The sequence below is a fragment of the Ammospiza caudacuta genome, chromosome 14 (genome assembly GCF_027887145.1).
Source record: "Ammospiza caudacuta isolate bAmmCau1 chromosome 14, bAmmCau1.pri, whole genome shotgun sequence".
Taxonomy (NCBI): Eukaryota; Metazoa; Chordata; class Aves; order Passeriformes; family Passerellidae; genus Ammospiza; species Ammospiza caudacuta.
In genome coordinates, this window is record NC_080606.1 from 2595444 (window position 1) to 2609313 (window position 13870).

The window sequence follows — 13870 nt, forward strand, 5'->3', positions numbered from 1 at the left end:
TAGTGGGGGTTGTATGAAAAGCATTCTTGATTTCTAAGCATGGTACAATTTTAATTCTTAATGCGTTAGTACAACAGTGCATTGGAAAAGTACTGAGCTTCTACAAAAAAGCTTTACAATTTTAAAACAGATTTTTTTTCCTTTATTTAAACAAGCATAGGCAATTCTTATATTTCCACAACAAGATAAATATCCCAATTACGCTAACAGCTCATCCTACAGCGTGCCATAGTGATGGGGAAAGGGCTAACATTAGTGTTATTTACACAGACATGTCCAATATTAACCCAGGAGGAAAATTAAAAGTATGTTCAAATGTGCAATTAAATTAATATTATTTTTTCAGAGAGTTGGATTTCTTGCAAAAATTCCTCTATGACTCATGGACACTGAGCTGGGATAACTTCTCAAATAACTCCTCAGAAGCACAATCTTGAGGAAAAACTGTTTATTGGGCTGGGAAGGAGAAAGAACTTAATATCTTCACAAAGAAAAAAATATTTTGAAGTGGGGAGATGTCTTTGGACAAGTGAAGTTGAACACCCAAACCGACTAGAACTCGAAAAACCTAATTAAAGAAATTTTCCAATTCCCAAATCTTGAATCCAGAGAAAACGCTTTCAATGAGGGAAGATTCACTCCGAGTCATTACTATACATTGAGGTACCACTCAAAAAGTGGCCATAAAGGAAGTGACTTCTTTGCCCATCACTATCACACCGGCTGCCTGGCCATCACTCAGCTCTGCCTCAGACCACGCTCTCCCTGTTCCCAGAGGCCAGCACTGCCCTGCGGCAGATGGGGCAGGTGGAGTTCTCGGACAGCCAGCGGTCGATGCAGTGCACGTGGTACTCGTGCGAGCACGGCAGCTTGCGGAGCTTGTTGCCCTCCGTGTACTCGGTGATGCACACGCTGCAGGTTTTCAGAGCGTCGCTCTCACCAAAATTCCTCATGGCTAGGTTGTCAATTTGTTCTTTGGTGAGTCCTCTGGGTTGGTCATCGTCATCTTCGTTGAGTAAGAAAAACTGTGCAAGGCTAAGGAATGGTAGAGAACCGCTTTCTTCAAAAGTGACCGATCCCCTCATATTGCGGCCTTCCCGCCTGGCACCAGATGTGGAGCTGGCCTCGTGCCCACCCTCGTACACCTCCCCTGAGCTGACATCTGCATTCTCATTGCCCGAGGCGCCCCCGCCTCCGCTCTGCGGCTCGGCAGTCTCCACGTTGTGAAAGGGAGTCGACCCACTGGAATCTGCATCGTTATCGCTGTACATGAAGTAGCTGAGCTCCCCGAAGCCCGTCATGATCTGCCTCAGCATGGTCTGGATGGCGACCGACGTGGTCTCGCTCAGGCCCGTGTTCAGGATCCTGCGGATGGGGATCCTGATGGTGCTGACGTAAGTTCTCACGCCGGCGCGCTCCGAGCGGGAGAAGGTGCGCCGGAAGCCGCCGCGCTCGCTCTCGTAGGTGACCGTGTTGTTGGGGGTCTGGGAGCGCGAGCGGGTCCTGTTGGCGATGCTGTCCCTCTGACGGTACTCGCCCGGGCGAACTCTTCTCACCTGCAGGTCCAGCACTATGGTGGGAGGCCTCTGCCCAGGAGCCGTGGACTCGCTGGCGCCGGTGCTTTCTGAAGAACCCGCTGCTTGAGGAGCAGGCCTTGTCTCAGGGGGGGCAAACAGAACTGCATTTTCACTTGGCACCTCAGTCCCCACTGTGTGCTGCCTTAACGTCACGTGCTGCCTGGTTCTAGAGCTGCCCTCAGCCTCGCCCGCTGAGGAGTGGTCAAGTGTTTGAGATGATGTGTTGTGATGAGACCTGCGAGGGGCCTCGCTCACTGCATTAATAGGTGACCTACTTCTATCAGTCCTAGCCCGCGTCCGCCGCTGCTCCGGACTCCTACTCCTGGCTCTCCTCTGCCCTCTAGGAGGGGAAGCCACCTCAGCTGTCAGCTCCTCCGCACTGCTCCTTTCTGATCCAGGCTGCCTTACAGATGGTGATTCAGACCTTGGAATTTCAGAGTCACTTTGGCTGTTTTCCAAATCCTCCCCATTGGAAGGCTCTACAGATGGCTCATTCTCAGTTTCTGGATTCGTGTTCCCATTATTACGGTTGACATTTATTTCCAAACTGAATCTGAAGTCGCCGCTATTTGGGTTAGTCCGGCTCACTGCTCTCCAGGACTGGTTTCCTCGCTGCCCGCTCCGTGTCGTATTTCCAGTCTGTCGGACTGAATTAAGCCAGTCTATTATAGAATCTCCATTTGAAACATCTTCTGCGGACTCTGCACCTGTGAAAAAGACAGGGAACTACCAAAATTAGAGTACTGAGCTAATTTTGGAGCCATCTTTTCCAAGAACATAATTGCTTAGCTTAACAAGTGACAATTTAGAAGTGCTGAATCCTACTGAGTGCTACTGTGGTTTCACAGGCAGTGCGACAATTCTGTAACTACCAGAGCTCTTCTAAGGGAGCAGGAGTGGACATTGCTCTAATATGCACAGATAGGCTGCAGCCATCACAGAGCAAACAAGTCATCAAAAGAACATGTATTTTCTATCATAAATAAATGGAAAGTCACATGTCAGGTGGCATAACACATCAATACTCTGTGTTTTCCTTTCCAAACAATTAAGTGATCAATTGACCATGAAACAGAGAATTAAGGTTGTCCTGAACCTTCACCTGCAGAGCTTTATAGCAAATCTGTCTCACTGAAGAATGAACCCCAGTGGTCAGGTCTGAGCATCCCCCACCAACCACTACAGAAGGGTGAAAACAAAAGCAATGCAGCATCTTTGGAAGGGAAGAATTAAAAAAGAGGAATTGCCAAAAAGCATCCCAGAAGGGAGCAGACAGAAAGGCAATCTTAAAAAAAATGAAATAAAAAGAAAGAAATAAACCTAAGCAAAACTTTATTTTGATAGAAGTAAGAGATGTGTTATGAATGAAATCTGTCCCAAACTGACCTCTGCAGCAGATATCAGACATAAGTTTCACCGAGTTTTGAACCAAAGCTCACCTTGCACCTGCCTAGGCTTAACTTGTTCCACTCCTGCACTCAAGTTAAGGTCCGTATGGGGTGCTAAAGTTAAGAGTTTTCACAAATACTGTATATACCTCTATTCTCATCACTGTTTTGCTGTGGCGGACCTTCTTTAACTTGGTGTAGCCTTCTCAGCAACTCTTCTTCAGTAATTTCACCTTAGAAAATAAGCAAAATTTTCCAAAAATATTTCCAAATCATATATGTATGGCAAGCATTATCAAAAGCTTCTAAAGAAGGTACAAGCCACTGCTTGTGTTCTGTCTAATTAATTCCTGCCACAATGGCACTGCCAAGCACAGTGCTAAGGGGAAGTTCAGACACTTTAGCACTGTTGTCCCAAGTAAGTTTTCCTGAAGCTGAAATACCCAACAGTTCCATCCTATTCAAGAGAGATGTGCTCTCTGGTTCTGTAACCTTGACAGCTGAGCAGCAATTTTTGTCATCCTACACCCAATAGGGTGTCCAGCATGAAATATTTGAGGTTAACACTTCCACAACCAGGAACAGAAGGTTTAAATACCTAATTCAAATCATGACTCAAGTTATCAACCTATGAAGAGGAAGTTTAACACGTTGATTGAGAGCTGACATCAAAATGTCCATGCAGAATCTCATACCAGACTACTTACCCTGGTTACAAACTCCAAACCTCACCTGCACAAAGTCTGCACACAGAGGCTTAAAGGAGATTTGTTGTCCATCTAAGGGTTCATAATTAGAACTGGGTCAAATCTGGGTGCTCCTGCCAAGTTGTGCAAACACCAGACTTTTGTATCTGATGAATCCACACCATCCTATGTTTCCACAAGTCAAGGGACCACTTGATTTTCAATGTGCACAAATTAGCCAGAAGCTACTTCCTACCACGGAACACAGCTGCACACACAGACGGGTGAAAGGGCTTCAGGGGAACAGAAAATGACACAAATTTCCTACAAACAACTCTAGCAGGATGGACACAGGCAAGCATTACCTACCTGGTGTTCCCAGCAAATTGTTATCTCTCATAAGCCTGTACTCCTCTTCACTCAGGTTGTTCACAAACTGATAGAAAGCTTCCTCTCGGTCTAATCGATCCAGCTGGCTCTGACGTTGGGCTTCTGACTGATCAATACTTCCTTTATCACCAGAATCTGAGCCTTCCATCTTGATGAGTAGAAGAGTACCTAAAAAAGGAGAGAACAAAGCCTTCATGAGAGCAGTGAAATACAGCATGGAATTTATGCATGTGAGTCCAGTACAAGAGTGAAGTACAGGTTAAAGCAGTTTGTTAATGAAGCTTTGGTTAGGATCAGGTTCATCCCCACAGGGACCAAAAACAAAGCATGAACCTCCTCAAGAAGTACAAACAAAACTGATGCCCAAATACTCATCAAAGCAGCAAGACGGACACAGAATATCATCTGCCACAAGCCTTAGAGCCCATCTTTGAATTCACATAGTAAGTGACCGTGATTATCTGCTTTTTGCATAAAATATTCCTGATATCACAACTGCCTCTCCAAGCAGCCTTACAGAAGTGTAGTACAAGGCATAAGCCATCCTTGATTGTGCTCTCTGAGCACAGGATTAGGTGTTCCTTGCCTTTTCCTGCCTGCTACAGAAACATCCTCTTCACCATACTAGTGAATTTTAACAGACTGAAGTGGTTATGAAGAACGCAAATAAAGAAGATGCTGTCGAACCCTGTGCACAAAAAAAAGGGACAGGTTCTCATTCCCTCAAAAAACAAAAAGAGTTTGTAAAATCAGCTTTATAGTTTTACATCAAGGGAGGAATTTGCTTTCAAGTTTCAGCTTTTACTGAACTACTGATGTTGATGAGCAAATTTCCAAGACAAAACTCCAGCATATACCAGCTACACTACTGCTTTAAAGAGCTGTCTTCCAGGCTGCATATTTTAAAATATAACCTTCTCATATTGTTTTTCATTTGGATGAAATACTTGACAACGTCTCTCTTTCAAGGAAAATAATCGATTAATGCTGTGTCTGTATCTGATAAATATTGTAAAGAACAATGCAAATGCAGGAGACATTCTGGCACTGGCTGTGCCATGTAAATGCATCAAATGAAGATAAAATAACCACTTTCCTTGATCACTCTGCCTCACTACTCACAGCACCAGGAATTTTCCTGTACAACTGGTAGAATCTAGTTACTCAGAGGTGATTAAGAAGCTAATCCTCTGCATGCTAAAAAGCTCTGCAATAACATTCCCCATCAGAAAACATTCCTTTCATTTAAACCATACTTCAAGTGACATGGAAATACTGGAAGAATAAAGCTTTTCTGCTTCTCACTGGAAAATTTCCAACACTTAGACATCTGTCTAGTGCAAAAAGCATCTTTTTTTGGTTTGTCAGCACAGCTGTCAAGTCAACACTGCCCACAGTTTACATTAGTGCTTCTCCAGAAGAGCAGCACTGCAGGATCTCCACGGGCACTTTATTTCAGCTGCTATGGTGAAAATTAAAGTGCACCAATCACCTCGGTGCGCAGCACCAGAAAAATTCCACAGGATAGGACATCCCATTATTGCAGACTTGAAAATTATGAAACTGCTGTTCTGACCCTCTTTGTCTTCAGTTCTAAAGCAGCAGAACTTGAATTTAAGTTAGTGATATTAACTTATTGCCACTCGGGGCTACCGGTGCTGTTTGGGTCTGTGAATTTCTGTCACTTTACCAAAGCTGTTACACCCTTTTTCAGGAATCAGGAAGCAGCAGCAATTCCCAGAGTCACTCCTGAGTCAGATGGGAGCCTATCAGCTTTCTCTGCATTTCTAAATCCCTGGAGCAATCTGAAGACTGCAGACTGGCATGTGACATGCGAGTGTGGTGTGCTGTGCCGTGCTGTTAAACACCGATAAATGACCCCGTTCACAGGACAGTTGAGCAATACTTTCTGCAGGTGTGTTCAGCTCTGACCCGGCTCGCTTAGGAAATCCCTGTGCCCTTCACATGCCAGGCACGTATTTCTAGTGAGAACACAGCTTCAGTCAACTTTTTTTACAAGCTTTCTGCAGCAGAATTATTATTTCAAGTACCATTATTTAAAGACACGCTGGAGAAGATACTTTTAAAGGCAGCTCTCACCGGTTCTGGTAATATCTGAATAAAAGTCTCAAGCAGAATGAGAGACTTGCATTCAAAATAAAACCTTGAAATGCATCAGTTCTTTGGGAATACACATCAAACTTGGAAACACGTGGAATGTCTTCAGAAAGATGGTAATATTAACACCTTTATAAGCATTAGAGCAATTCTTCAACAGCTCTTAGAACAGAAAGATGCACTACATGTACAAAACATAACATTTGTTTACTACTTATTTACTACTTTCCTTTTAAGTGAAAATGCTTGCAGGCACCTTGGTTATCTAATGCCTACGTGATGCAAAGGTATTTGCCTATTCTATCTCAGAAAATAAAGGTGCACCATTCTCGGTCAGGGAAAAAGGGAGAGTCAAAACAAGTCAAATGAGGGGGGAATTTAAAATCTCTTCTTCACCAACAGGCTGATGTACAGTTCAGTGGGTGATTCTTTAGGAAATGCTTGGGATAAGGCAGTACTATTGCCAGGTTTGCTCCTCTTTTCTCCTCCTTCATCTCTTATCTTCCCTCTTAAACCATAAAATCAGCTAATGGCCACAGCTGAATAGAGTTTACTGCTCAGAGGTGGGATGAATGAAGAATTTAATTTACACGAGGACTTTTCTGCCAGTGACAAACTGCTGTATTTTCCTACTGCAAGCTACTCACAGGTTACACCAGTCCCCTGTATCCGGATTTCAGGATCCCAGAAATGCTGGGTATCTCTCTGGGATGTTTACACTGATGGAAATACAGATGGCTCAGAAACACACGAGCAATAACACATTCTCCCTGCGTGACTGCAGACAGCAAATGGGATGACACACTTCAAACCAGAGCTCTGATATTGAAACCAGCAAATGAAACCCAGGATTTCTATCCCAAGGCTTCTGCTGCTTTCTATCTCCTCCCTGTGCCCTCAGCTCATTGTGCACATTGTCCAACATAAGCCTCACCTCCCGGGCTGCTGCAGAGCTCTCCATGGCCACACTGAACCTACTGGAATGTTTAGACTGCTCCTGCCTCAGCACAGCTCCACAGAGCCCATGTGGCTGGACAGCAGGATTTCCAGGGTGGGAGTTACCATGGCCCTGCACACAGAGGCAGAAAGAACTTGAAATTCTGCCCCTCAGGATGCTGCTCTCAGCTCACACCCTGCAGGCAATTAAGACTGGCTGAAGGAAGCCAGTGACACAGGGAAGCCTGATGAGGGAAAACCAACAGGTGTACAACAAAATAACCAACATTTGGCTATCTAATAAGCAAGTACAGTTCAACTCTGCTTTTCTTTCTTCCAGTGTAAGGCTTTGTTCTTATCCAAGCTGAAAGATTCAGAATTTCCTCCTTCAGTGTCCTTCCTTGTCAGCACTGAGTTGACACAGGGTGGGGAAGGTCACAACCACGAGCAGGAAGTTCAGACCTGCTGGTTATTGCCAACTTCAGCTGAGATAGCCAGGTATGAAAGTCTCCTTACAGGGAAGTGAGGGGGTGACTGACCACCTGAGGACTGCACAGAGCAGGAGAATCAGAGACAGGATAAACAATTTTCTTCTTGAAAAAAAACCCCAAAAATTCTTCAGCAGCTTGAATATCCAGACAAGAGTAACTACAGTGAATTCTTAATTGGTGTTCCCATCCTGCCACAAATCAGAAAAGTATCTTCCCTGCAGTTATGCTTCGACAGCCTCAGAGATTTCCAAGCACAATTGACTGCCTGTCTCCCCACTGCTGCTCCAGACTGCAGTAAGCCCACAAAAGCTATTGTTTGTTACATTCTTCTAGTTCAAGAGGAAGCAATACTGTGGGTTGTTTGATAGGGACAATTTAAGAGTACTGGATATTCCCTGAATAATACAAAGTTATCATTCTTACAGCGTAAGAAATACTTTGGTTTTTTTCATGCCAGGTTGTTTGTAAACTAAATCCAGTCAGGAATGTGCTACTGCCTCAAATCTAGTGGGACAGCAAGCAGGGATAACATCTGTGTGTCACCCATTTACCTTCAGCAGCAACACAGCCTATCTCCATATTGCACTGCACTTGTGGGCTACAGGATTCTTCCCAGATAAAGCATTAATGGACCATAACACACAGTAATAAATCTCTAGTTCTTCCTCCTTCAATAATGTCTAATACCTCCTGACATTAGCTACCTGAATTGAACACCAAGACATGACCTTAGCCTGCATTCTTGGGTTTTTTTACATTTAAAAGAAATCCCATAAAACATTACAGCTCTCATTAAACCAACTAGGCGGAACTCAGAAAATCTGACAAACCCTGAAATCACTAATTGGCAGGGTTAAATGAAAAAGCAACACATTAAAATTCAAATTTTCATTAGATTTATGGGGCAATCCTCAAATTTTTACAGGACAAGGCATGGAATTTAATTAAACTGAAGAAACAACCCAGCTGCTCATGAGTCAGGTGTGCAAGAAGAAGTTCCTCCAGAACTCCCCCATGTCAGTGATACTGGTATTTCAACCTCACCTGAGAATCTCTCGTGCCCTGTGTGGCAGGAATGTTTCCTGAGTTACCTCACGTCCCAGCAACACAGTTAATACCTCTGGATAAACAAAAAAGAGGATGGCAGTGTGGGTGTTCCAGAGATGTCCTCAGCAGAAGGCAAACTTCTCATTTATGATTCATACCCTCATCTTAATTAGCCACTCCAACCGGTAGAGCACCTTGCTTGCAGTCTACAGAGCTGATCAAACCTTGCACTGAAGGGGTGACTCAGGATGGAAGCCAGAAGCTCTGACTTGTTTGCTTTGTGTCCTTAGAGGCTGTTTCCCTGCCCAGGCTGCAGGAACATGCCTCACAGACACTTCAGCTGCAGAGAAGCAGAGCACAGCTGTGTGTCCAAGCTTTCCACAAACTGTGACTTCAGCAGCGCTGCCGTGCCCAGCCAGGCTCGCTCCAATTCCATGTCTCAAATGACACAGGAACAGCAGCTAGAACAGGCAGTGCTCTGAGCCCAGCTCCTTCGAGCACAAACTGAACCCACTTCACACACAGCACTCATCCAACCCACTCCACCTCATTTTCCTAGAAGAATTCAAAGTTGAAAAACAGTTTCCATGCCAGTCAGTATCCAATTTCTCCATGCTCAAAACTAGCTGGAAGTAAGACATAACAGAAACTACATTTTCATCTTAAATATTTCATCACTCAAGTCTGCAAGCTCAAAAGCAGAAGCAAAAACTGTCAGTGAATCCCATCATTAAAGGAAAAAGACACCCTAAGACAGTGAAATGAAAGTTATCTATTTGCATTATACATGGAGCTTCATTATGTCAAGTTTATTTGGCTTTCTCTTTTTGTGCAGGTGCAAAGCTTCCTTTTGTGATTACACCAAAGGCTTTGATACCCACAGGTCCAATACACTCATCTCCATCTTAGAAACAGTAAAAAGGAACAAACTTTTCCAGTTTTCAAAGTGGCATCATGAATTTTGGGATTTTTCCCCCTATTATTGTGGTTTTTTATTTCCACTGTGATGAACAGCAGATTTAGGTTCTTATTAGCTTTTTAATAAACCTACCTTAAGTTTTAAAATAAAGAATGTCCTCTCCAACTCAAAAGTTATCATGAAACATGCACCACTCTTGCAAAGCTGGAAAAAGTTTTGTATTCTATGGAAGTGTTCTGTGAAAAGTGCTGTAAAATTTAAATGCTACTTTAACAAGGAGTGTTAAACATCGATTCAGCTTTTTCACTACCCCAGTGTGTTTCAAAGCAAAGGTCCTCAAACAAGATGTCATTCTGAACATCCATTTCAAACAACACAAAGCAAATGAATACTTTTGCACAACAGTGGCAGAAAGTTCCACAGAGTAAAAAAAACCCAACAGACCAGAGAGCAAAAACACTTCAGCTGAACCAACTGCTGAGATAAAGAAGAGAAACACTCACAACTCCTGATAAGTCAGAAAGAAGTGAGGAAATCAGGGCAGAGCTTAGCAATTCCAGAACACTGAGAGCATGTGGAACCAAGATGGAGCTCTGAAAATAAAATGCAGTAACAACTGCCAAAATGCTGGGCTTTGCCTTTTATCATCTGCACTTACTAAAACAACACTTCTCACATACAAGTGGAAAATAAAATTAAGATAACACTGCCTCTGCCATCAAATTCAGATAGCACAGAAGAGAAAGCTTGCTGTATATGAGGAGCAGCACGTTTCCAGCACTGCAGTTCATGAAATGATGCTCTTTTTGCCCAGAAATGAGCTTCCTGCTGGGTCAGCAGCAGAAGGCCCACTCTGAACTCAAAAGAAGTAAAGCTGCACACAAGTAACCAGTGCTGACCCTGAGAGACAGGACTGATATCCAAGGACAAGCAGAGTTTTGATTCCTGAAGAAACACAAGCTGTGGTTAGTGAAAACACCAAGCCAATCAACACTCACTGACTTTTAGCTAAAAAAGAAAAAGCCATCTTTAAATTCACTGCTGAATGCTGTCTCCACACAAGTGCTGCTAATGCAGGCCCTGCTAGCAGTGAAAGAGCAACAAGCAGAGAATCAGTGCAGCCACAAGCCACAGAGGAATTCCGATGCGTGCGCTCCTGCTCTCGCCGGTACCCGCGGCCCCACAAACACAGAAGAGGGAAAGAAAATGAAGGCAAATTTATCTGAATTGAAATGGCAATCTGCACCATGAGAATTCCATTCTGATGCCACCCCAAGGCAGGGCAGCCCCAGCATTTTAACAGGACTATGTGCACAGACACCTTGCAAATCAAAACCCAGAGTGCTCTGAGCACAAGATGATTTTAAATACTGAGCTAAGATAAAATACGTGCTGGATTTTCCTCTGTTCCATAACCATCAGGTCGTTTTACCAGACCATCCAACCCTGCAGACCTCCCTGAGCCAAAGCTGAGCCCCAACACTGCACAGCAGCCAAAAGCTCCCACCAAACACCTCGTTAACCCAAACCTGAGCAGTCTGAAGGAGACACAGGCTGCTGTTTATGATCTTACCTGCAGCCAGAACCTGTGCAAAGGCAGATCCAGCCCCTGGGATGCTCCTGGCTATCCCCACTCAGCACACAAAGCTCCTGACTAACTTATGACACTGCTACACTCTTTAGAAGTTTTGCTTTTGAGAAGCACAAGACTCTCATAAAAGTATCTTGAAGAAGGAAATGTTCACATTGGGTTTTATCCCTACACTAATAATTTTTGCAGGCTCAGCAGCTGATAAGTTTTCACCAAGACAGAGATTAAACCACAAAACCTTGGATAAACACCCACTAATCATGTCTGGATTCAAGTATTTTAACAAATGGAAACTGAAGTTGTCTACAAAAAAATCAATTTAGGACACTCCAGTAATATGTTAAGCTACGTTAGGCTGGACTTAAATATCTTTAGACTCAAGTAAATGGAGTCAAAACATTATTTTATATTATGCTATGATTGTTAAAGAAATGCACAACACCTTCACTGCACCTGGAATGATTCTGCCAAGATCAAGGGATTTATTTTGATACATTCCCACAGGGAAGAGGAATAAAGGAACAAGCAAGGCAGGTGCATTGATGTAGAGGTGTTTTGAAAACATTTCAATCTAAGGATCATGTTAGCCATTCCTCTAAAAAAACTCAGCTACACATACTGAAGAGCAGGCACTTGCAACACTCTTGTCCAGGAATTCTTCCAGTAATATGGAAAATAAATATGATACAGATGGCAACCACTACAGCATGAAAACTACTGGTGTGTGGTTATTTCAGTGAGAAACATTCACCCAGGCAGAGTTGCTGATGAAGGGAACTCTGCAGTTGCTGTGCCCTAGTGGTCTAACATAACAAGAAACCCTTAATTTTATAATGTGTGGTGTGTTTTCCCTTCCCAAGACATCATTCCAAGCTATCATTATTTTAATTCCAAAATGGTAAACCTGTAGAGGGATCAGAGTCAGTTTAAGTGCTAGGTGACCACTACAACAAAACTAAAACTATCTGACCCTCAATTAACATAATTAACTGCCCAAGAAGCAGCCAACTGTTTATTTGTCTTAGAAATATTTGACAAGTCACTGCAATTAAAACTCAGGGACAAATTAGTGTCAGAAGTTCTTCTGAACATTTGACAAGTATTTCCAAGCTGAAATTACCCAATACTGCCAACATGGAGAGGAAAATAAAAGTGATGTGTGATGCTACTATTGGGTATTATCAAGTTTGTATTCTTGTTTAGGAGCTTCTCTGTATCAAGGCTCCACCTTCCTGAGAAACAGCAATAATATACTATTATTATTTTTAAAATTCAAGTTTTTTTGCTGTGAAACCTTTTGTCAGACTTCTAGCGCACACTAAAATCAACACGTAATACATTTTATAAACAAACCTTAATCATCACTACGTTATATACATGTATATATACATGCACACTATTATACACACCCTGATATTGCTCCTCAATGAAAGCAGACCACTCAAGATAAACACATACGTGCAGCTGGACTTGACAAGGGTTTTGAAACGGAGAAACACAAACCTTAAATGCCAACAAACACCATTAAAAGGGGCAGGGAAAATCTTGCACAGGAAGCTAAGGTGACAGAGCAAAGATGACGCGCTGAACGGGGGAGTACTGAGCACAGGAATAGCAAACACCACAGGTCCGAACAGGTCACAGGCTGATCCAGAGCTCTGCACAGCAGGAGAGGAAGAGTTCTTCTGGCCTGTGTTCCACAACAAGGCTTCCTGCCCCAAATCCCGGCCTGAACCACGGCCGTGAGGAGCCGCGGCTCCTGCAGCGGACCCTGAACTGCGGACGGGGCCCAGGACAGGGCTACAGCCACCCCCTCCCCCACCCTCCCAAAAGGAGCCTCTTCCAATTCCTGCGGCCAGCCGGACGGTGCCGGGCCGGCCTGGGCTCCCCGGGGGCAGCGCACACCCGGCTCGGGCCCCGGTGGAGATCAGGGCGGCCCGGCCGGGGCAGTGCCCGGGGTGACGGAGCGCGGCCCATCCGGGCACACCCGCGCCCGGGCCGCCATCACCGCCCCCCGCTCCCTCACGGCACCGCCGATGGAGCCTCCCGCGCCCCGCCGAGCCGGCCCCGAGCGGGGGCTGAGGGGCTCCGCTCCCGCCTCCCGCTCCGGGCGGAGGCCGCCGCCGCCTCCCCCGGGCCTGGGCCTCTCCCTTCCCCGGGCCATTTTGAGAGCCCGCCCCCGCCCCGGTGCTCACCGCCCGCCGCCGCCGCCCGCCGCCGGCCCCTCCGGCTGTGGGTGCGCCGCTGCCCGCGCCGCTCGCGGCTGGGTGCCGGCTGTCCGCGCTCCGCCCGTGCCGCTCCGCCGCCGCGCCGCCTCCTGCCCGCTCAGGCGGCCATTTTCTGCTCCATTGTTACCAAGGAACGGGGGGCCGGAAGCGGCCGCCGGCAGCCGGAAGTGGAGGCGCGCGCGGCCCCGCGCAGGCGCGGCCCGGGAGGGCAGCCCCGCCCAGCGCGCGCGGCCCCGGCCCCCAGGGGCCGCAGCCATTTTGGTGCGGGCAAAGGCTGCGGGTGGGGCAGGGCGGGACGGGGATGCCGTCTATGGCTGCTCCTCAGCCCACAGCCCCCAGGCAATGTGGAGGGGACAGGGGATCAGCGGTGGCCGCCCGTGGTGCGGCGCAGCAGGAGGGTCCGTGTCCCCGCAGTCCCCTGAGTGTGGGGCTTTTCATGTCGCCTCAGGTGTCTGCGCGCTGGGCAGAGGGGACTCCGTTTAAGGTCGATGGTGGCCAG

At 45.8% G+C, this 13870-nt stretch overlaps 1 protein-coding gene across 5 annotated transcripts; it reads right to left on the bottom strand.

Annotated features, from left to right (window-relative positions):
• Nucleotides 1–433: 433 nt before the first annotated feature.
• Nucleotides 434–13499, bottom strand: RLIM (ring finger protein, LIM domain interacting). Of its 5 annotated transcripts, none has more exons than XM_058813920.1 (4): nt 13339–13499; nt 4021–4209; nt 3115–3198; nt 434–2284 (listed from the first exon to the last, which is right to left on the bottom strand). In XM_058813920.1, the coding sequence occupies exons 2-4, from the start codon at nt 4187–4189 to the stop codon at nt 750–752; spliced, it is 1788 nt and encodes a 595-aa protein (XP_058669903.1). In that variant the 5' UTR covers nt 4190–4209; nt 13339–13499; the 3' UTR covers nt 434–749. The 5 variants fall into 5 exon arrangements, with proteins under 5 accessions (XP_058669903.1, XP_058669906.1, XP_058669904.1 ...); XM_058813923.1 differs by lacking the exon at nt 13339–13499 and adding an exon at nt 12647–12865; XM_058813921.1 differs by lacking the exon at nt 13339–13499 and adding an exon at nt 11763–11865.
• Between the last annotated feature and the right edge of the window lie 371 nt (nt 13500–13870).